The sequence below is a fragment of the Typha latifolia genome, chromosome 8 (assembly GCF_019914945.1).
Source record: "Typha latifolia isolate L0001 chromosome 8, TyphaL0001v2, whole genome shotgun sequence".
Classification (NCBI taxonomy): domain Eukaryota; kingdom Viridiplantae; phylum Streptophyta; class Magnoliopsida; order Poales; family Typhaceae; genus Typha; species Typha latifolia.
Genome location: NC_133093.1, coordinates 4,360,663 through 4,385,902, shown reverse-complemented (window position 1 = coordinate 4,385,902; position 25,240 = coordinate 4,360,663). Strand labels below are relative to the sequence as shown.

The 25,240-nt window shown below is 34.4% G+C and overlaps 1 protein-coding gene and 1 long non-coding RNA gene across 4 annotated transcripts; one reads left to right on the top strand and one right to left on the bottom strand.

Annotated features, from left to right (window-relative positions):
• Positions 1-204: 204 nt before the first annotated feature.
• LOC140794279 (uncharacterized) lies at positions 205-14,103 on the bottom strand. 3 transcript variants are annotated; one of them, XR_012110101.1, is made up of 13 exons: positions 13,865-14,095; positions 12,600-12,884; positions 12,426-12,506; positions 10,541-10,636; positions 10,289-10,372; positions 10,121-10,190; positions 9,955-10,037; positions 6,907-6,986; positions 6,676-6,774; positions 1,401-1,509; positions 848-1,298; positions 539-628; positions 205-445 (listed from the first exon to the last, which is right to left on the bottom strand). XR_012110101.1 is itself a non-coding variant. In XM_073146241.1 (12 exons), exons 2-12 carry the CDS (start codon positions 12,846-12,848, stop codon positions 407-409), a joined length of 1,080 nt encoding a protein of 359 aa, XP_073002342.1. In that variant the 5' UTR covers positions 12,849-12,884; positions 13,865-14,103; the 3' UTR covers positions 205-406. The 3 variants fall into 3 exon arrangements, 2 of the variants coding, with proteins under 2 accessions (XP_073002342.1, XP_073002343.1); XM_073146241.1 differs by lacking the exon at positions 848-1,298 and having other exon boundaries at positions 13,865-14,103; XM_073146242.1 differs by lacking the exon at positions 848-1,298 and having other exon boundaries at positions 12,600-12,867; positions 13,865-14,103.
• Positions 14,104-23,457: 9,354 nt separating this feature from the next.
• Positions 23,458-24,844, top strand: LOC140793976 (uncharacterized). Its single transcript, XR_012110041.1, has 3 exons — positions 23,458-23,589; positions 24,420-24,509; positions 24,604-24,844. It is a non-coding gene; the product is annotated as an uncharacterized lncRNA (long non-coding RNA).
• The last annotated feature ends 396 nt before the right edge of the window (positions 24,845-25,240 follow it).

The following is a 25,240-nucleotide window of genomic DNA, read 5'->3' as shown; positions in this document are numbered from 1 at the left end:
TTAATACCTACCACTACGAATCTCACGAATCGATTTCTGTTTGGCTTCATTGAAAGACTGCAAGAGTGTACGTTGCCACGTTAACAGCATTTACCCTGATGATAGGATAAAATAAGGCATAATAATGCTACATCTAAACGTATCTGAAATATTAACGATACAAACTATATTCTCAAAAAGTGATACAAAGTTGCAAACTATAAATAGCGCAGAATTAGAATGCACGACTGAGTTTATATAAAGCTCAACAAGTTACAAGATCAGAACTTACTCAGACAGCTAAGTTACAAGATCGGAACTTAGACAGCTAGATTATGTCATTCGACACCACCAATCGTTATATATTAGATATTTCCTACAAGACTTTTGACCAAATGAATAATTATCCTTTAGCAAAATCTTGAGATCACAAGAAGAATCGCCTTCGGCTTGTGTCCATCTCCGCCTAGAAACGAAAGAAGACCATTTTAAGTTCCGAGAAATAAGATCGCACAACATTGGAATGATGAAGTTATACATTGTAAATGCAGGAACTTACCTTATGAACCCATTCAAATTCTCCTCCTTTAGAATCAAATGTTCCTTGTTGCAGACTAATAAGCTTCAGAGTGAATCGAGGACCACACTCCTGCATAATCAAGAAGAGAAACAACTATTACTGCAGATATCATCTATAAAAATGTACATCAAACTACATAGATCCCAACAATGGACTTCTCAGGACAATGATAGTGCGTCTGCAGTCTATAGTAATGCTACTGAGTTACACCAATCAGCAAAGTACGCTTGAGTAAGAAAAAACAAGCCAATACTGGCTATCGTATTGTGTTTATGTTGAACATATTACCCCATATACAAATCCAAGTTCTTCTCGATTCCTCCGGCAAGCCTTTTATTTTGTTTATATCTCTATCCAATATACCAATTATTCTAGGCCATACTCTAAAACTCCTAATCTTGTGAAAGGTGGCAAAGGCCAACTGTCCTCCTCCAAATCAGCAGCACCTGCCTGCTTGGCGTCCACCATAGCTGCCATTTAATCCCATTTCCATTGATCTTTCTTTTCAAAGAGGCAATAAACGGAAAAAACAGCATTCTACCAACTCACCCTCCCATCTCTAGTCAACCCATGGCTCAGCCTTTCTTACTGTACTTACTTTCTGAACTCCAATTGCCAAGTCCAGCTAATTTAGAACTCAACAGAGCTCCATTTAGAACTAAATCCAAAGTCACCCCAATCTGTTCTAGCCAGACATTAATCCAGATACTGAGTGTAGCATGTGCTAACCCCATCCACCCTGCCGTTTATCATGCGTATTAAGGAATTAACATTAACTGATGGAATATGTGTAAAAACAGTTCAGGCATGCAAGAGATTTAGAAAATTTTAACCCACATACCTGAAGGCGAGCAATCACTTTCTGTTGAGGTGGTAAATTCTTGCTCTTTGCTTCCTTACTAGACTTATCTTTTGTCTCATCTTTTTTCTCTTTGGTTTCAAAGATATACCTAGTTTTCACATTGGATTAAAAATTACAGTGAGATTAGAAGGTTGCAAGAGTATTACAACTGTAATCAACTATACATATTATAATATGACTTAGAAAATATTGTCTTAATAGCAGGTAAATGAGAGATACAAATCAATAGAAGATGAACTCAACTCAATTCATGTTAATAAAGACAGACTAGTCAAGATCCAGTGACAGAATGAAACTATATTATTGAACTAGAAAACCAAATATCCAATACATGAGAAAAGTTAAGCACCAAATATCTATTTAATTTAAATACAAAATTTGCTAAAGAAAGAAATAGTATCTAGAAGAAAAGAGATGTAAATAGTTGTCCAATAGAACTTGAATGTATATTGTTATAACATGTAGTCCGCATGGATCTAGATAAACAAATATGACCCGTGACTGTACATACAGCAACTAATACCTGCTTTATGTTAGATGCAGCATAGAACATTCCCAATGAAGTAGAGAATCTTAAAAATATTAAGTAATTTTTATGACCACAAATGGAACCAAATAGTGCCTATGGTCTTTTCCTCCAAAAACACAAAAGTGAAAAAGGAACCAAGTATGCTGTATATTGGAACTCTAAATACCAAAGAGGAGGATGACAGACATTGTTAATTAGAAATTCCTCTAAGTCTAGCTTTCCTAATTAGAGAATGAACCGTGTACTTCATATCCAATTAAAATTTGGCAAAGAAACTGAAGTTTGCTTTCTATTATACCATTACTTACTAGATTAAAATCATATTATACCATTACTTACTAGATTAAAATCAAAACTTTATGCCTCCAACGCTACAATTTCAACTAGGGAGTGAATCAAGTGTATGGTGAATCCCACTGATCTTTGGCAGAAGTTTTCAGCTTGATTTTCTACAACCCTTATTTGCTAAAGAAAATAAAAAGATAACCCAGGCTATAATATTGAAAATCAAAAGAGATATTAATCAATTACTACAACTAGTACACAAACTCTAGCAATCTTACCATATATGACCACAAAAGAATAATGGTGTTTCAAAGAAGATATGTGGGCCCTAGAAGAAAAGCAGCTTTCCTTCCAATCTATAGCAGTTATCAGCTTGCACTACACTCAGGTGTCACGGCAGGCACATACTAAAGGCAAGAAAAGAAAATATCTACTTTTAGCCCTAAGATTTCAATGATTTGGTATTTGATTTGATAAAAACAAACAAATGAATTTAGTAACTATTTTGACGATAGCAAACAAATTTCTTATAATAGTAATTATTAATTAACAATTGAGAAACATTTTCCGTTTAATGCAAAGGCTGAAATAATTATGAGTTTTGGTCTTTCATACATAACTTTTATTTGGAACATGATATCAATGTGATTTTCTTCTATCTCAAAAAAAGGACTCATTTATCTACATTTTTACTATAGTAGATTTTCTATAATTCTCACATTTTATATATCAAACTTATGCCACAAATTAGAGATTGTAGAACAGTATTATTGATGAACAGATTTTTGACACTTTATCTAATATTTTTATCATAACATTAGAGATTGTAGAACAGTATTATTGATGAACAGATTTTTGACACTTTATCTAATATTTTTATCATACATTATATAACGTGCTCTAATGGATGTAATATTTTTCACGAAAAGTACAATTAATATTCCATACTTTTCATATACAAGTATTTTTCAAATTCAAATGTTAGCTATGTGCAATAGGACCTACGAGATTATTAATCATAATTGTATTTTAGGCAACACCATCTGAAGACAGGTTCTCTGTTTATAACTTTTCAACCAAATATCATTTTGTTGTGATTTTCATTAGGCAAGAAAGACAGCTCAAAAATCTATAATTTTGCTTCTGCTGACAAATTCAAATTCAAATGTTTTCTCAATCAAATAGGTGTCACAAATCAAAGAACAAAATCTAACTCGAATCTATCCACCCACATTAAATGTTTCACAAAAGGGTTTCCAAGACTTTAAACTCTCTAACAAAAAGAAGGCATTTTTAACTTATAAAAGGGTGTTCATACCTCATATTGAAATAAGATAAGATAAATTAAGAGTCAAAAGAGAGCAATCTATCTCAGTTTATATTAAAGAAGAGAAGATCTCAATTCGACAATTTCCTTTCTCTCTATTTTCTTTTCATTGTGAGCTTTATTTGTAAATCCAATTCCTTGAGAGTGTTTACACACTGTGTATGGTCTTTTCTCATATATTTGAAGTGAAGAAGGTAGGGGACCCTTCTTGGTTTGTAAGAGAGATTAGGTAAATCTATCAAAAGAAGCCGGTAGATTTCTTGATACAAAACAGACATTTTGAGGGCATAGAATTTTAGGATAAATCACGTGTAACCTAGTACATTGAAAAGCTAGTTTATATGTTTTTTACGCATGTTAAATTCTCAAGGAATGAGCCTTAAAGAGTGGATGTAAAAATTAGCCAAACCACTATAAATCTCAATGTTTTCTTTCATCTTTTTTCACCGTTTATCTTGTTTTAGTTTTCATAGGATACTCATACACATAAGGATAAAGTTTGTCACTTGTATCCTTATTCTTAAATTGCATAAAGCTTTTAAATTTTTCATTATCTTCAAATTTGCACATACATTTGCATACTTGAATTTTATTTTATTTTAACTTCTTTTTTGAAAAACATTAACAACCCTCTCCACCTCTCTTGGATTTCTTAGTCGAGCCAACATCTATTGATTCTACCAAAAAATTATTTTCTTATAGCAATCTTTCTGTACAGATTCAGTATTGTCACTTGTCATCTTAATCAGTTACCTACTAATAAGCATTCTTGACTAGATAGATCCCTTTCTCTTCAAGAATTCATCTAATAGTCAACAACTAAACAAATAATTAGGTTCAAAATATCTACATGTAAAGAAGACGAACAAATTGGATTATTAAACTTGCAGGTAAACTAAGATAGCAAAAAATTTGTAATCACAACACATCACATCAGCAACCATGGATAACTTTGCATGATAGTGGAATGCAAATAAAATAATGGAGGGAAACCTTCACTTGACTCCAACCACCAACATATTTTCTTATAACCATAAGAAAGTTTTTTTCCATGATAGCCAGAACAAAAGGAGATAATTAGGAGAAACAAGAAATTAGTGGCTAGCTAATCTTTCACAGGAGAATAGCATGTATCAAATTTGATGAGAAAAATAACTGACTAGGTTTAGGACTTTCTTAACTTGATTAACCTGTTAGCATCAATGGAGCTAAGAGATCTAGACTCATAAGGCAGAAAGATACCAAACATACAGAAAAGCAACAAGAATAAAATAAAAAGCATCCCACTAATGCAACTAACAGTTAGTGCAATGCTATCATCACAGATCTTAGCCAAATCAAACAAGCAAGCACTAATACACTTATACACATATAACTATCATTTAGATTCTTCAGCTTCCTACACCCTCAACCCACCTAACCAGCCCCTTCTTTTCTTTTAGTTGGCACGCTCCATTGGAGGTTTTTGTATTTCTAGTCCATTATAAATACCTCAAGTAAATATAGATTTTCATTCAAGGGAGAGTTATACATGTTCATTCCTCTCGAAAGATCATAATAACAAAATGAACAAAGTTGAAAATAGAGGTAATTGTAAAGGACATTATTCGTACTTGTTATCCTGTGGTACTTGCATATAGATGTGTCAAATAAGCTCATTGCCTCACAAACCACTTGATCTCAGTCCGTTTTCAGCTTGTGCCAGGCTTGCTCTTCAAGTAAACAAGTTGAGCTTGAGCTCATTTCATGAAGGAGCTGAGTTGAATTAGCTCAGTATGTCTATATATAAAATGTATATATTATATTTATATTTTATGCTATTTTACCATCTGAAGTGGTATCCTAGATAGTTAGTTTGTTAGATTTGTTTGAAGTAGCTTGCAGTTAATTGGATAAAGCAGCCTATATATTTCTTCTTTCTAGCAACCTTCAAACTATGTGAATCGGCAGTTTATTGGTCTGCCTTTTTTTTTTGGCAAACAAGATTTATCCAAGCCGAACTCATGTTTCTCAATTTTAGGCTGAGTCAAATTTGATCCTGCCTTAGTCAGCTCATCTCAAGCTCAATCAATGCTCAAGCTTTGACTCTAGGTAACTTTGAGCTGATTGGAGTCAAGCTCAGCTCATTTACACCCTAGTTGCATAGTGACTTTCGGGTTTCAGTACATATTATATTTCATGGATTAGGGCACATGGAAAATAAAACACAATAGTGCAAAACAAACAAATAACTAATGCAGATTGAATTGATATGAACAACGAATCCAAATTAAGTTATGAACAGAATATGTGTCGAAGCTGCCTTGATAGAAATAGTGATCCACTCTTTCCGACTTAAGTTTCGCTATGATTTTCTATAACAAAGAATTCACATTTGAGGCCTTAAAACAAGAAGTCCTAGAAAGTAAATAAATTAACTACTTAGCATCTCTCCTTTTACTCAATACAAAAAACGCACATAAGTTTGATTAACACATATTAACGAGAGCTACGCATGTCTTTCTATGGTAGATGAGAGGTTGCAGTAGAGTTATTACACTCCTTTGTCGTTTTCTATCGTAAATAAAGTTTATCCTTGTTGATTGTAGAGGAACCAATGTTTCTTTATTCTATCTTATAAATATTTTTCTCATAACTTTTGTCAATATAGGAATAGACGTTGAACTTTGTAGGTCATATCCTTGTAGAGATATTTTTAAAAATGTCATTATGCACATGACTATTATGTAATGAGATGTACGAAATGACAAGATATCTATGGTTAGATAAAACCTTAACCCAATTATTTAAGAGACACCTTAGTTCAAGCTTTTATAGTGCTCATTTTCAAAAAAATATGAGATATCTTTCTGTTGCTGCTTTGCAGTGCTGGTCAGTAGTTGGCGCACCTTTGACAATCGCTAGTGGATGGTATGAGTCTAAAAGTGTCTAATATACTGGAGAAGGTTTTTCAAAGAATTCCTAGTATAATCTATAATGTGTCATTACATGACAAGTCCATTAATCTAAAGATTCAAGTATAACTCACAATCATTAAGCTTCAAACATACTGGATTTCTTATCCAAAAAAGATTTTTCATTGGTCTACAAGAACAGCAAGCATATAATTGTACCTGTGATGCCGGAAGAATATGAAATCTCGCTGATTATGAAAGGTTACTACTCGACGACCACGGAAATTAGGATCTTGGGGAAAAAGAGACTGTATCAATCTAAGAAACAAGAAAATCCCAAGAACAAATTAACAAAGAGAGTTGAATAACGGGTTAAAAAACTACAAATACCACACAAAAGTAGACAAACTAAATGAAATAAAGAAAAAAACATCAACTTTTCAAAATCACCTTCCAATGCGATGACCAAGGCGTGTAGAGAAGTTGTTCAACACTAACTCAGGCTGATGACTTGTAGGATTACCATGATTCTATATTTCGCAAACAAGAACACACTAAAATTAAAGGATATCTTTTGACACGGAAAATACTAACATCATTTATAAAGGAAAAGATAGCAACCAATATAAAAAATTTACAGGATGTCCAACATTAGGGCACATAAGAAAGTAACAAATGATAATATTTTTATGCCCTAAGTAAACAACCGCTTGGTACAACTGAGGATGTTGGTGATCCAACCAATAATAAAATATATACAAAAAGAAGTAATAATAATCCTCAGGAAACATGTAAATATTTTAAGTAAAAATTAATATCTTACCTAAGAAAAAATATGCTGGAAACTATTGAGTTATATTAGAAGGAGGAACACTCAAGTTGTCAACTTTAGAGTAATTTTGAAAAGATCACTACAACAGTAATGATGGTAGTAAAGCTTGTGTACTTAGACCTGAGTGGTCATTGGTCCGAACAATGAAAAAAGCCTCTCTCCAAATTAGGGTAGGTTACATAAATCCGCCATCCACATACCCCATATTGAAGAGGATAAGGGAAGCATGGATATGGCAAGTCAGTTGTGTGCAAATTAAGTGCATGTACAAATATGCATTCAATAGGATCTGAGGGGTATTTGATATGTTTCTTCAAAAGTTCAATGAAGTCATGGACAACGATAATCGTACCGGCAGCATACTGGTGTGTGGCACGAGGGGTGCCGCACAGCACCCTTCTTAATAGTTTCGTCATCTGCAACTTAAGTTTTTATTCCACACAACCCAACCCACAACTCTTTCTTCCTTCTCAAGGTAGGGCACCTCAGATGCATGCGATTGGGGCCTCGAGCTCAAGGGCGACGAGACAATGGGTAATGGCGACGACAAGGTCAGTAGAGAGCTGTGATGGCTGGTGAGTAGTCTCCCTCATCTTTTTCTCTTCCTCTCTTACGGCACGATCGGCAAGTGCCGCAGCACATACTGTGTCGTGCCGTGCCGGCCGGTGGTCGACCAGCCGGCACAGGTCATGCCTGTGGCACGACCATCCTTAGTCAAGGATATGTTTTGTCTACGGTCAAGAATATATAGCCGAGAATGTGGTTAAGAATATAAGGTAACATCAATATCGGGTTTGTTTTCATTAACACAACCCACGTCAACGTATGAAAAGAAAACTACTCCATTCTACAACTAGGTAACCAATGAAAAAGGGGATTACAGTTTAGGTGGCATTACTATCCCAATCAGTGTATTGAAAAGCAGCTATTGCAGCTGCCTAGGCAGCAGACTTGGTAGAGGGTTGGTGGCCCCTATGTCGTCCAACCGCATAGGCAGGCTTGGCAAGCTAAGTTAGTCAAGAAAGCAGGTTAGGTTTAGAGACTTACCGGTTAGTTTAAAATAAAAAGTACAAAAAATTTCTGTCATCGAGCCCAATGTTTTGAAAGGTGGCCACCTCAGCATTGGCAGCCTATGGACTGCCCCACATAGACCAATATGAGCCTACCAACGCGATTGAACCGCATATATGCATGTTTTGACTGCACGTGGTTTTTGGCGACACATGTGGTTTTTGGCGACACATATGCCATTTTGGTAGCCATTTGGCAGTTTTAAGCGCTCATTTGACGATTTATTCTATATTAAATTAAAAACATGATGCAATCAAATGTTATAAGTGTACATAATATAGTCCTACACATTATTTAGTACATTTATACAAATATTAATTTACTACTAACCAAATATTGCATATAGCATATATTATATCATATAATATTATTAAAATATTAAAATAATAAGTTGCATACCACGGGTGCTTTTCACAACATTGTCGATCTCTAGTCCCCTCCTCCTTTCAATCCCTCTCCTCTCTCCGGTGGCAATCCATGGCTATGGCGATGGCGATAGGCACACAGCAAAGGTGGCAAGGTCATGTTTGGCTAGGTTATATGGGTATTAGTAAAGGGATCCTTTTCCAACTAGTTCATGTTTGGCTAGGTCAATGCAATTTACAAATGATCAAGGTTGGGTTTTCTACCTTCACTCAATCGATCATTCTAGGTGGATCAATAAAGTTCAAGAAAAGTGATGCGTCTATAAATAATGGGAAATCAACAATAAAGAAGACTTTGATTGGTTGTTCAAAAAAAAAGAGAAAAATAGTGCTTAATATCGTTCACTTCTTCAAGAACCTTCTTTTCCATAATGGTGTCTTTTACAATTCTTAAACAAAAAGTCGACTATTTTTTGTAACCAGAGGTTGATTACGTTGGATCCAAATAAAATAAACCAGCCAGGTTTAGTCTTTAAAACTTAAACATATTATGAAAGTTCTGGGTATGTGGCTAACCCTAACTTTCAAAACCAATATGATCTATTGTCACCCCTTGCTACTAGCTATTTGGATGCATAGGGGTTGTAACAATATCGTTCCTTGGAGCACCGGTGCCTATGGAGTAAATTTCATGTATGAGATAGATTTAGCTTGACAAAGAAGATTAGCTAAGTTTGATATGGAAATAAATTTGCAAAATGAACCCAGCACTAATGAATTAAGTCTATTATAAAAACAAGAAACTGAATTTTCAGGATATCACTATTAAACAGAGTGATAACATATATTTTACAACTTTTGTTTATAATTTGACTCTAAAATACTACTACAGTCGTCCTTTATTCCTGCACTCGAAAAATTTCTAGGCTTTAACCTCAAAATTTCTAATAAGAACAATCAATTCAATTTTAACAGCAATATCTTCAACTAATATCTACTGTAAATTCTTTTATAATATCTACTTGCTTAATTGAAACAAAGTCCCCTTGTCTTACAAGAATAAACAAAAGAAACACGAAACAGGAAATAAATACATGCACTCGAATTAAAAAACATCAATTCCTAAAAAAACATAAGATCGTTAATATTTATAAACACCTTACACAGTAATTCCTACTTCTTATGTTAGAAAGCTTATAAACACCTAACACAGTAATTACACAAAATTACCTTGATATCCTTACGCAGGACAAGTCTAGATAGTTTGAAATGTGCAGTGGGTCCATCAGGTAAGCTAATGATTAGAAGTGCATCTATAAAACAAATAATTAGAACAAAGATAAGAGATTTCAATAAGAAAAATCAATAGTCTCCTATGAATGAAAAATAGTCTAACCGGGTTCTCGCCGATTTGTGTGTACAACTATAATCGAAGTGAAGTCCTTGCTATTTGCATATTCTACAATCTGTAATAGGAATGGCAAAGATCAATAACAATACGCCTAATTATGCCACTATGGTTTTAAAGTTAATTAACCTAAATTTACCGATATCAATAAAATACCTTTTTCAGTTCATAAGTTCCTCTCTTAAAGTAATGGGCATTAGGGATCACTGATAAGAGCTCCTCAATAAAGGCAGGTCCCCTCTACAAATATATAATGAAAAATAAAAAGTATAAACAGTTTAAAGATTTTCGGTAAATTGGAATATGCATATCAAAAGTTACAAGATCCCAAAGAGATTGCAGAATGAAATAAGGAACACAAGAATCAAAAAGACAAAAGACGGAGCAGAAAAGTGAAGGGAGACATACTGTAGAATTGAAACGACATGTGGTGATTAATATCTTTGGAGTAACATGCTGTTTCAGAACTGTACTAAATTCATCAGCATCATTTCCAGCAAATAGCTGCATTTACACCCAGAAATCCATTCAATGTTTCAAAAAATGAAAGTTACTGATAAGAAACCTTGATCTCTATCAAATAAGAACAAATATGAGCTTTACAATAATAAGAAATAGATTCCACTAATCTTCTTCTCCTACAAGAATCAAATCAAATTACGATTAAATATGAATGATTATGTGAACTATGTCAAATTTGTATCAAGCAAAAGAATCCTTATTCATATTGACTTAAACAAAGCAAACTGTTAGAAATCCCTATCACTACAAAACATTAAAAAAAAAACTATGTTGCAGTACTTAAAAATAATTTCAAGCACAACATTTCCTGTTTTCAACATTTCTTGCAGCACATAAAGTGAATGACAAAGTAACAGCAAATATGACAAAAGGAAATAATCAAAATAGATAAAGGGTTTATGAATCCATCCTTCTGACACCACTGAGGCGATCAAGAAGAATACACCGTATACTCACCTCTCCAGATATTCTCCTGAGAAAGCGACATACAAGCAGGGATTCGAAATCAATAGAACACTATATTTTTATAACAGACAACTTGCTTACACCTATTAAATCTCCTCTCATAAGCTAGAACTCCCATTCTCCTTCCTTGGCATTCATCTATTAGTTAGTACTTATTAGTAAATATCTATTACATGCCCCTCTTATCCTCATAACCTCCATTCAGCAGCTGATCTTCCCCAAGTCCCAGTAGAAATAAGCCTCAACTATAAAAAAACAAATCATTATCCACGAGTCAAAAAGAAACAAGCCTAAAAGGTAGTTGAATTAGCAAAATTATCAAACCTGCCCGCATTCAATTAGTTTATTATATAGATTAACCAAACCCCCAATATATCCCTTATGTCAAGCCAAGTAGTAAGTTGTTTACTTACTCTGGGAAAAAAATCCCAGTTCTAGTCAACTTTGAACCCATTCTTCCGTCATTTCCAATTTTGTTCATTATTTTCCTTGAAATAAAGTGACATCTTATAGGAAGCCATTATTTTTGCACTGTATGCTTCTCTACCATAACAGTAAATGGGTGAAAAACTAGATTTGCTGTTATTTTGGAATTTTTCTTCTTGAAGATGCATAGACATTCTTCCAGAATTTGCCAGCTAATTTAATTGTGGAATCTACATTTTCATATTGGTACCCACCAATCTAAGAATACTAAGCATGACAACAACTAGGGCCCGTATAAAGGTAATCAAGTGCATATCCAATATAGCCTTCAACTATTAGACTGCATACAGATTTTCATCTTGACTCAGCTGCACATTTCAAGGTTACAAACATCAGCAACCATGGAATTAACTACCAAATTGAAATTTTTCTCCTTACCTTTACAAGGTAAGTTGTATTGTAAAAAAATCTCTTTCATCTTCTATTATGCTGCCATCAAAGTGGTATAATTCCTTTTCTAATAGAAATAAGTGATAGTAATTATGATGACCATTTAAGATTAAAAAATAATGTAGGAGAAAGCTATCAAATCCAATAAAATTCTCCTGTTTAAATTACAAGTGCCATAAACCATCTTATATAAACCTAAAGCTATCGCACCTTATCATGTGTCTACTACATAAAAGCTGAAAACTACATCCATCATGCCACCTAGATGGTAAAAGTTTTGAATTCAAAGAAATGCAATTCCCTTCTTAAGTGATATTAAAAAAACACTTTCTTCAACAAAGCATGCTATACTTAGCAGAATAAGCACAACCTTCACCCACAAATCTATAGGCATCCAAATCAACGAAACCAAATACGAGAAAGCACGCACCTCTTCATCATCTGGTCGACATGCTGTCTCATCGGCCTCCCTCGTGTTCTCAATCGTGCGAGGCACCTTCTTCTCTGGAGGCTGCACTTCCCAGAACAACACAAACCACAAACATTAGCAAAACTTGGAGCAAAATGAGGAGACCAAACACAATAGAGATTTAGATGTAATCACCTCCTCGCCGAGCTCAATGGCTCTCTTGATTTCGACATCACGGGCCTTTGCTTTCTCACGCTTTTGAAGATTCTTCTGGCGCTTGAGTTTGGTGTGGACAGCACTCCTCTTCTCCTTGTTCTTTATCTGCGATGGTAGCGTCATCTTCTTTGGCTTCTTGCTTTCTCCCCCGACATCGCCTCCCGTCACCGATGGTTCATACTCGACAGATTTCTTCCTCTTATTCTCCTTGCTCATCACCTTCTTCATCCTTTATGCGAATCGACAGCTGCAAAGACTGACCACCTGCTTAAGGTTTAAGAGAAGAGGTGATTGCTATGGGTTGGGTTTAAATATGTTGATAGTGACATTTGATCTAAATGTATTTCGAAACCACTAACCTAGTTAATGACTTCTAAATATACATTGCTGACTGGGCCTGTGAATTATATCTAAATTTTAAATCTTCTAAAAAATATACTAAGTTTTAAGATGGAATTTTTATATAAATCATTTTTCGATACAGTAACTTTCAAATATAAGCAGCTAACTAGATTAACGACTTATATAGAAATTTTTTCTTTATACTTGATTATATTTTTAGAAATTTTAAAATTTTCATATAAGTCGTTGATCTAATCCTGTGAAGCATGGATACCGATACGAGATACGGAGATACGGGGATACGGATACAGGGATATGATAAATTTTAAAAACTAGGATACGGATACGGCAATAACAAATTAATTAAAAATATTTTTAATATATTGCAAACCAATATAACATATGGTTTAATGCATATCATTCTAAGTTTCTAACTTATCTTGTGAATGTTTTGTAGGTACCTTCATAAAGGACAAGGGTTGAAAAGTGGCGAACGTATGCTTTAGTTAGTGAGGCAGTAATTAATTTATAAAACATGACAGTGAGGAAGTAATTAATTTCTAAATCATGGCTCTAAAACATGGCAGTGAGGCATACACTAACAGTGAGGCAGTGAGGGAGTGAGGCAGTGAGGGAGTGAGGCAGCGAGGGAATGAGGCAGTGAGGGATTGAGGCAATGAGGAAGGTGCGAAATTACTCTAATAGCATTCGAAATTACTCTAATAGAATCCTAAATTACTCTAATAGCATCCTAAATTACTCTAATAGCATCAATCAGCTCACTGCCTCACTGTGATCAAAACCCCTAAAAATGAAATCGAAACCCTAAATTCTAATATCACAGACAAAGGTGCAGGAGGAAGGGAGGAAGGAGCGTGATGGAAGGAGATGAAGTAGGGTACCTCAGTCACCGGAGGGAGTTGCCGTCGTGAGGGGGAGTCGTCGTTGCGAGAGGGAGCCGCTGTCGAGGGAGTCGCCGCGCAGGGGAGGGGAGGGGGGGAAGCTTTCGTCGCCGGTGCGTGAGGGAGGAGGGAGGGAGGCCTTCGTCGCCGGCGCGTGAGGGAGGAAGGTGTGTTTTCGTCGCCGCCGACGCGTGAGAGAGAGGGGTTTTTTAGGTCGCGCGCGAGAGAGAGAGAGGAACGGGAGAGCAATGTCGGGTTAGTAAATATTAACGGGTCTGTTGTTAACGGGTTCTAAATTAGTTATTTGCAGACCCGACCCGTTTAACCTAAATAATTCATAAACGTATTCCCGCCGTATTCCCGCCGTATCCCCGCTGTATCCCCGCCGTATTAGATCCTATTGAATGCATATTTGTACATGCACTTAATTTTCTCACACTGACTTGTCATATCCATGCTTCCTTTATCCCCTTCAATATGGGGTCTGTGGATGGCGGATTTATGTAACCTACCCTGATTTGGAGAGAGGCTTTTTTTTATTGCCCGGACCAATAACCACTCAGATCTAAGTACGCGAGCTTTACTACCATCATTACTGTTGTAGTGATCTTTTCAAAATTACTCTAAAGTTGACAACTTGAGTGTTCTTCCTTCTAATATAACTCAATAGTTTCCAACATATTTTTTCTTAGGTAAGATATTGATTTTTACTTAAAATATTTACATGTTTCCTAAGAATTATTATTTCTTCTTTTTGTATATATTTTATTATTGGTTGGATCACCAACATCCTCAGTTGTACCAAGTGGTTGTTTACTTAGGGCATAAAAAGATTATCATTTGTTACTTGCTTATGTGCCCTAATATTGGACATCCTGTAAATTTTTCATATTGGTTGCTATTTTTTTCTTTATAAATGATGTTAGTATTTTCTGTGTCAAAAGATATCCTTTAATTTCAGTGTGTTCTTGTTTGCAAAATATAGAATCATGGTAATCCTACAAGTCATCAGGCTGAGTTAGTGTTGAACAACTTCTCTACACGCCTTAGTCATCGCATTGGAATGTGATTTTGAAAAGTTGATATTTTTTCTTTATTTCATTTAGTTTGTCTACTTTTGTGTGGTATTTATAGTTTTTTTACCCGTTATTCAACTCTCTTTGTTAATTTGTTCTTGGGATTTTCTTGTTTCTTAGATTGATACAATCTCTTTTTCCCCAAGATCCTAATTTTTGCGGTCGTCAAGTAGTAACCTTTCATAATCAACGAGATTTCATATTCTTCTGGCATCACAGGTACAATTATATGCTTTCTGTTCTTGTAGACCAATGAAAAGTCTTTTTTGGATAAGAAATCCAATGTGTTTGAAGCTTAATGTGTAACAACCCAACTTTAAAAAAAAAATATCTTTGCATGGGCACAACGTGGCCGGCCACACTACCACAGTGTGGCCGACCTCATGCCCATGCAGTGGGCCAGCATGGGGAGAGGGTGCCACGCACCCCCTCACGTCGCCGCAGCCACCGCCAAGACCCCCCACCGTCTTCCCTCTCTCTCTCTCTTTAAATCTCTCTCTCGGTCTCTCCCTCACTGCACTCTCTCTCCACTCTCTTCTCCTCGTTGCCGACATCGACCTGCCACCGGTGAGAAGCTCTTCCTCTCTCTCTCTCTCTCTCTCTCTCTCTCTCTCTCTCTCTCTCTCTCTCTCTCTCTCTCTCGCCCAAGCTCGGGCTCGTCGGAGCCGAGCTACCGGTCGCTGGCTGGCCAGCAGCGACCGATAACCTCCCCGCCGCCTCGGGTCCGCAACCTCCTCCCTCACCTTCTCTCTTTCTTCTCTTCCTCTTCTCTTCTTCTTCTTCTTCTTCTTCTTTCTTTCTTTCTTTCTTTCTTTCTTTTTCTCCTTCTTCCTCAGCTCCTCCTCCTTCTTTCTGCAAGTGCTGGGCTCGGCCCAGCACTGTAGCAAGTAGTGCTGGGTCGAGCCCATCACTAATGGCAGAGTTAATTTATTTATTAATTAATTATTTTATTTATGTTATTTATTTAGGTATTTTTCTTCTTAATTAATGCAAGTAGAGTATTTAGACATTATAATATTATATATTCTTCAATATAATTTTATTAATGCTAATTTTTATAATTAATGATTAATTAGGTATAAATATAGGTAATACTTATATTTATTTATTTATTTATATATCTATTAGATTAATATATAGATTTGTAAATTATAATTATTAGATTTATATTCTAATACCTTCATCATATATATATTTTAAGTATTTCTATTAATTTTATGATTATTCTGCAACAAATAAAATACTAAGCTTATTTAGTTATTTATTTATTATTTTATCGAGTAAAAACTGCATTGTCCCTAATTAATTAAGATAGTGTATGAATTATAAAATTAATTATAATTAGACATTGTCTATACTTATAGTTATTTAGCCTTTTATTTTATTTTATTTTATAATTATATATGTATAAATACTCTCATATAAAAGGAAACAGACATCTTCTCCTTACGTTATAACTAACATTTTATGATAATAATATAATTATAGTATTTGAATCGTATCTATAATATAGACCTAGTTATGTAATAAAAAATAAAGAGAAGTGATTTTAAACCTAATAAACCTTTATATTCTAATTGAATTAATTCTAATTAGATAAACGGCTAACATCATATTACTTAAATATTTTCAGATTCTGAACCCCTTATTTGAGACCCCGTGGACTTTGTTAGCGATGAGTGTCACTCGGTTAACTAACGGACATGAGAGATGCGTGGTTTGTGTCTTTTGATCAGACGGTGAGTAATCTTATCCCCTAGACGCCTTTATCAAATTAGGTTATATTATATATTATATATTATGTACATGCATATTTTGGCCTCCAACATGATTATATAATTTTATCTAGAGATGATTACAGTCGAGCATATTTTATCATGCATTAGATTATGCTGATTTGGAATATGAGTACATTGGTGATATATATAGAGATGATTGGAGATGATTCTACTGTTATGATTGTATACTGAGTTGATCTGTAGCATGAGTATGTATATAATAGATTAGAATGAGTATGCATGTGTTGACGATATAGTTGGAGACTACATTGCATCATTTTCTCTTGATTCCTATTCCACCTAAATTCATGTTATGCATTGACTTATTATCGTACTGGATATATGCATATGATCTGTCATTTAGAAGGAAAACATGAAATGTGATTAATATGATATTGATCAAAAACATGAGGATACTCGAGTGGGCGCAAGGGTTAGGGCGTGCCTGGAGATAATTGATCGCTCGACGTAGTCGCGATCTTGTTGGCCTTACGTCTAAGGTCGTTAGTTTGTGTGCACAGTAGACATTCAGACACATGTCGTTCGCCAGGGCATATGTGGCGAGTTATCCTCACGAGGTTTTTATAAACTATGTGGATGCCCGGTCTGGATGGATATTGATACCCTAGCGAGTGGCGGGGTATGGTTATATTTGAGATACTCTTGCGGGTGACGGAGTATGCTCTGAGTCTTTAGACATGATGTTGAGACCGGGTACCGGGTGTTGGCTGTGCACAGTAGTCTAGTATGATGATATTATACCGAGGTGTCGGTGATGATTGTGATATTGAGAAATGTATATGATTTTATTATCATTTTGTTACCTAATTATCGAATGATCAATATGCATCATATATAGTTGTATTTAATATCATAGCATGATCATGGTCGGCATGCATCATGTGTCATATTTAAGAGAGAGTTATGATGATGATATGACATGGAGATTTATTTATACATTGTCGAAAATTATATATTTTATTAGTTATGACATAACATGTTATCTATTTTTCATTTATGGATTATTGAGGAACATTCATACACTCATTCGTGGCATGATGCTATTTCGATTCATATTATTCCAGTACATGATTTACTCTTTGTTTGGCATCACTGATTCGGGGGGTAAGGTCTATTCATTGAGCCTTTTGCTCATGACTCTTTATTTCTTTTTCTGTCCCTCTCAAATATGTGGTATGTGATAGCGACTTGAGATATATTGAGAAGATATTTTAGAACGATGATGAGGTGACCTATAGATGCGAGACGGTATAGATGATAGTTTAACTATATATTAAGTTGTACCAGTATTTGATATTTATACCCTTTTATATTAGACAATGATTTGGATATTACAGGTCGAATCATAGTATACTCTTATAATAGTTATTTTAGTTATATCTTAATGGTTTGTTGTGGCCTGTGTGGGTCCTGTAAGATTATGTAGTGATCTAATGTATATTATTGTGGACTGGAATATTCATATATAATAAGTTTTATTTGATGATGTCTTGATTATATGTGCACATGAGACTATCTGTGCGTGACGGGCCCCACCAGACCTATCGCGTGCCGTGTAGGCGCGTGTGCGTGCATGTGCCCGTGCTGATGCCGGGCGGGGGTGTTACATAATGATTGTGAGTTATACTTGAATCTTTAGATTAATGGACTTGTCATGTAATGACACATTATAGATTATACTAGGAATTCTTTGGAAAACCTTCTCTATTATATTAGACACTTTTAAACTCATACCGTCCACTAGCGATTGTCAAAGGTGCGCCAACTACTAATCAGCACCGCAAAGCAGCAACAAAAAGATATCTCATATTTTTTTTGAAAATGAGCACTACAAAAGGTTGAACTAAGGTGCCTCTTAAATAATTGGGTTAAGGTTTTATCTAACCATAGATATCTTGTCATTTCGTACATCTCATTAATAATAGTCATGTGCATAATGACATTTTAAAAAATATATCTACAAGGATATGGCCTACAAAGTACCACGTCTATTCCTATATTGACAAAAGTTATAAGAAAAATATTTATAAGATAGAAATAAAGAAATATTGGTTCCTCTACAATCAACAAGGATAAACATTATTTACGATAGAAAACGACAAAGGAGTGTAATAACTCTACTGCAACCTCTCATCTACCATAGAAAGACATGCGTAGCTCTCGTTTATATGTGTTAATCAGACTTATGTGCGTTTTTGTTATTGAGTAAAAGGAGAGGTGCTAAGTAGTTAATTTATTTACTTTCTAGGACTTCTTGTTTTAAGGCCTCAAATATGAATTCTTTGTTATAGAAAATCATAGCTAAACTTAAGTCGGAAAGAGTGGATCACTATTTCTATCAAGGCAGCTTCGACACATATTCTGTTCATAACTTAATTTGGATTCGTTGTTCATATCAATTCAATCTGCATTAGTTATTTGTTTGTTTTGCACTATTGTCTTTTATATTCCATGTGCCCTAATCCATGAAATATAATATGTACTGAAACTCGAAAGTCACTATGCAACTAGGGTGTAAATGAGCTGAGCCTTGACTCCACTCAGCTCAAAGTTACCTATAGTCAAAGCTTGAGCATTGATTGAGCTTGAGATGAGCTGACTAAGACAGGATCAAATTTGACTCAGCCTAAAATTGAGAAACATGAGTTCGGCTTGGATAAATCTTGTTTGCCAAAAAAAAAATTCAGACCAATAAACTGCCGATTCACATAGTTTGAAGGTTGCTAGAAAGAAGAAATATATAGGCTGCTTTATCTAATTAACTGCAATCTACTTCAAACAAATCTAACAAACTAACTATCTAGGATACCACTTCAGATGGTAAAATAGCATAAAATATAAATATAATATATACATTTTATATATAGACATACTGAGCTAATTCAACTCAGCTCCTTCATGAAATGAGCTCAAGCTCAACTTGTTTACTTGAAGAGCAAGCGTGGCACAAGCTGAAAATGGACTGAGATCAAGTGGTTTGTGAGGCGATGAGCTTATTTGACACATCTATATGCAAGTACCATAGGATAACAAGTACGAATAATGTCTTTTACAATTACCTCTATTTTCAACTTTGTTCATTTTGTTATTATGATCTTTCGAGAGGAATGAACATGTATAACTCTCCCTTGAATGAAAATCTATATTTACTTGAGGTATTTATAATGGACTAGAAATACAAAAACTTCCAATGGAGCGTGCCAACTAAAAGAAAAGAAGGGGCTGGTTAGGTGGGTTGAGGGTGTAGGAAGCTGAAGAATCTAAATGATACTTATATGTGTATAAGTGTATTAGTGCTTGCTTGTTTGATTTGGCTAAGATCTGTGATGATAGCATTGCACTAACTGTTAGTTGCATTAGTGGGATGCTTTTTATTTTATTCTTATTGCTTTTCTGTATGTTTGGTATCTTTCTGCCTTATGAGTCTAGATCTCTTAGCTCCATTGATGCTAACAGGTTAATCAAGTTAAGAAAGTCCTATGCCTAGTCAGTTATTTTTCTCATCAAATTTGATACATGCTATTCTCCCGTGAAAGATTAGCTAGCCACTAATTTCTTGTTTCTCCTAATTATCTTCTTTTGTTTTGGTTATCATGGAAAAAAACTTTCTCATGGTTATAAGAAAATATGTTGGTGGTTGGAGTCAAGTGAAGGTTTCCCTCCATTATTTTATTTGCATTCCACTAACTATCATGCAAAGTTATCCATGGTTGCTGATGTGATGTGTTGTGATTACAAATTTTTTGCTATCTTAGTTTACCTGCAAGTTTAATAATCCAATTTGTTCGTCTTCTTTACATGTAGATATTTTGAACCTAATGATTTGTTTAGTTGTTGACTATTAGATGAATTCTTGAAGTCTCTAATAAGAGGGAAAAAAAAGGAAAATTTAGTTCATGTTTAAGTACATAGTGTCGTGCCACAAATGCATCTCTTGCCTTCAAGAGAAAGGGATCTATTTGGTCAAGAATGCTTATTACTAGGTAACTGACTAAGATGACAAGTGACAATACTGAATCTGTACAGAAAGATTGCTATAAGAAAATAATTTTTTGGTAGAATCAATAGATGTTGGCTCGACTAGGAAATCCAAGAGAGGTGGAGAGAGTTGTTAATGTTTTTCAAAAAAGAAATTAAAATAAAATAAAATTCAAGTTTGCAAATGTATGTGCAAATTTGAAGATAATGAAAAATTTAAAAGCTTTATGCAATTTAAGAATAAGGATACAAGTGACAAACTTTATCCTTATGTGTATGAGTATCCTATGAAAACTAAAACAAGATAAACGGTGAAAAAAGATGAAAGAAAACATTGAAATTTATAGTGGTTTGGCTAATTTTTACATCCACTCTTTAAGGCTCATTCCTTGAGAATTTAACATGCGTAAAAAATATATAAACTAGCTTTTCAATGTACTAGGTTACACGTGATTTATCCTAAAATTCTATGCCCTCAAAATGTCTGTTTTGTATCAAGAAATCTACCGGCTTCTTTTGATAGATTTACCTAATCTCTCTTACAAACCAAGAAGGGTTCCCTACCTTCTTCACTTCAAATATATGAGAAAAGACCATACTCAATGTGTAAACACTCTCAAGGAATTGGATTTACAAATAAAGCTCACAATGAAAAGAAAATAGAGAAAAAGGAAATTGTCGAATTGAGATCTTCTCTTCTTTAATATAAACTGAGATAGATTGCTCTCTTTTAACTCTTAATTTATCTTATCTTATTTCAATATGAGGTATGAACACCCTTTTATAAGTTAAAAATACCTTTTTTTTTGTTAGAGAGAGTTTAAAGTCTTGGAAACCCTTTTGTGAAACATTTAATGTGGGTGGATAGATTCGAGTTAGATTTTGTTCTTTGATTTGCGACACCTATTTGATTGAGAAAACATTTGAATTTGAATTTGTCACCAGAAGCAAAATTATAGATTTTTGAGATGTCTTTCTTGCCTAATGAAAATCACAATAAAATGATATTTGGTTGAAAAGTTATAAACGGAGAACCTGTCTTCAGATGGTGTTGCCTAAAATACAATTATGATTAATAATCTCGTAGGTCCTATTGCACATAGCTAACATTTGAATTTGAAAAATACTTGTATATGAAAAGTATGGAATATTAAGTGTACTTTTCGTGAAAAATAATTACATCCATTAGAGCACGTTATATAATGTAATGATAAAAATATTAGATAAAGTGTCAAAAATCTGTTCATCAATAATACTGTTCTACAATCTCTAATTTGTGGCATAAGTTTGATATATAAAATGTGAGAATTGTAGAATATCTACTATAGTAAAAATGTAGATAAATGAGTCCTTTTTTGACATAGAAGAAAATCACATTGATATCATGTTCCAAATAAAAGTTATGTATGAAAGACCAAAACTCATAATTATTTCAGCCTTTGCATTAAACGGAAAATGTTTCTCAATTGTTAATTAATAATTACTATTATAAGAAATTTGTTTGCTATCATCAAAATAGTTACTAAATTCATTTGTTTGTTTTTATCAAATCAAATACCAAATCATTGAAATCTTAGGGCTAAAAGTAGATATTTTCTTTTCTTGCCTTTAGTATGTGCCTGCCGTGACACCTGAGTGTAGTGCAAGCTGATAACTGCTATAGAAAGTAATTGGAAGGAAAGCTGCTTTTCTTCTAGGGCCCACATATCTTCTTTGAAACACCATTATTCTTTTGTGGTCATATATGGTAAGATTGCTAGAGTTTGTGTACTAGTTGTAGTAATTGATTAATATCTCTTTTGATTTTCAATATTATAGCCCGGGTTATCTTTTTATTTTCTTTAGCAAATAAGGGTTGTAGAAAATCAAGCTGAAAACTTCTGCCAAAGATCAGTGGGATTCATCATACACTTGATTCACTCCCTAGTTGAAATTGTAGCGTTGGAGGCATAAAGTTTTGATTTTAACCTAGTAAGTAATGGTATAATATGATTTTAATCTAGTAAGTAATGGTATAAGTAATGGTATAATAGAAAGCAAACGTCAGTTTCTTTGCCAAATTTTAATTGGATATGAAGTACACGGTTCATTCTCTAATTAGGAAAGCTAGACTTAGAGGAATTTCTAATTAACAATGTCTGCCATCCTCCTCTTTGGTATTTAGAGTTCGAAGATACAGCATACTTGGTTCCTTTTTCACTTTTGTGTTTTTGGAGGAAAAGACCATAGGCACTATTTGGTTCCATTTGTGGTCATAAAAATTACTTAATATTTTTAAGATTCTCTACTTCATTGGGAATGTTCTATGCTGCATCTAACATAAAGCAGGTATTAGTTGCTGTATGGACAGTCATGGGTCATATTTGTTTATCTAGATCCATGCGGACTACATGTTATAACAATATACATTCAAGTTCTATTGGACAACTATTTACATCTCTTTTCTTCTAGATACTATTTCTTTCTTTAGCAAATTTTGTATTTAAATTAAATAGATATTTGGTGCTTAACCTTTCTCATGTATTGGATATTTGGTTTTCTAGTTCAATAATATAGTTTCATTCTGTCACTGGATCTAGACTAGTCTGTCTTTATTAACATGAATTGAGTTGAGTTCATCTTCTATTGATTTGTATCTCTTATTTACCTGCTATTAAGACAATATTTTCTAAGTCATATTATAATATGTATAGTTGGTTACAGTTGTAATACTCTTGCAACCTTCTGGTCTCACTGTAATTTTTAATCCAATGTAAAAACTAGGTATATCTTTGAAACCAAAGAGAAAAAAGATGAGACAAAAGATAAGTCTAGTAAGGAAGCAAAGAGCAAGAATTTACCACCTCAACAGAAAGTGATTGCTCGCCTTCAGGTATGTGGGTTAAAATTTTCTAAATCTCTTGCATGCCTGAACTGTTTTTACACATATTCCATCAGTTAATGTTAATTCCTTAATACGCATGATAAACAGCAGGGTGGGTGGGGTTAGCACATGCTACACTCAGTATCTGGATTAATGTCTGGCTAGAACAGATTGGGGTGACTTTGGATTTAGTTCTAAATGGAGCTCTGTTGAGTTCTAAATTAGCTGGACTTGGCAATTGGCGTTCAGAAAGTAAGTACAGTAAGAAAGGCTGAGCCATGGGTTCGGATGCTGTCTGTCCATTATCATCTCTCATATAAGGTGGGTAGGAGGTGAGTATTGGGACTAGAGATGGGAGGGTGAGTTGGTAGAATGCTGTTTTTACCGTTTATTGCCTCTTTGAAAAGAAAGATCAATGGAAATGGGATTAAATGGCAGCTATGGTGGACGCCAAGCAGGCAGGTGCTGCTGATTGGGAGGAGGACAGTTGGCCTTTGCCACCTTTCACAAGATTAGGAGTTTTAGAGTATGGCCTAGAATAATTGGTATATTGGATAGAGATATAAACAAAATAAAAGGCTTGCCAGAGGAATCGAGAAGAACTTGGATTTGTATATGGGGTAATATGTTCAACATAAACACAATACGATAGCCAGTATTGGCTTGTTTTTTCTTACTCAAGCGTACTTTGCTGATTGGTGTAACTCAGTAGCATTACTATAGACTGCAGACGTACTGCCATTGTCCTGAGAAGTCCATTGCTGGGATCTATGTAGTTTGATGTACATTTTTATAGATGATATCTGCAGTAATAGTTGCTTCTCTTCTTGATTATGCAGGAGTGTGGTCCTCGATTCACTCTGAAGCTTATTAGTCTGCAACAAGGAACATTTGATTCTAAAGGAGGAGAATTTGAATGGGTTCATAAGGTAAGTTCCTGCATTTACATTGTATAACTTCATCATTCCAATGTTGTGCGATCTTATTTCTCGGAACTTAAAATGCGTCTTCTTTCGTTTCTAGGCGGAGATGGACACAAGCCGAAGGCGATTCTTCTTGTGATCTCAAGATTTTGCTAAAGGATAATTATTCATTTGGTCAAAAGTCTTGTAGGAAATATCTAATATATAACGATTGGTGGTGTCGAATGACATAATCTAGCTGTCTAAGTTCCGATCTTGTAACTTAGCTGTCTGAGTAAGTTCTGATCTTGTAACTTGTTGAGCTTTATATAAACTCAGTCGTGCATTCTAATTCTGCGCTATTTATAGTTTGCAACTTTGTATCACTTTTTGAGAATATAGTTTGTATCGTTAATATTTCAGATACGTTTAGATGTAGCATTATTATGCCTTATTTTATCCTATCATCAGGGTAAATGCTGTTAACGTGGCAACGTACACTCTTGCAGTCTTTCAATGAAGCCAAACAGAAATCGATTCGTGAGATTCGTAGTGGTAGGTATTAAAAGAAATACTTGCCAGGACGAAAAATAGTCTTTGCCATTGAAAATGATGTCCTTACCAATCTACTCGCGAGTACAAAAACTAGTCTACCAATCTTCTAAACGGAATGAGGTTGAGCAAAGTATTGTCCGAATAAATTGTTCATTTATTAATGTAGTTTATAATATTATGAAAATAGTGAAATAAGATATAAT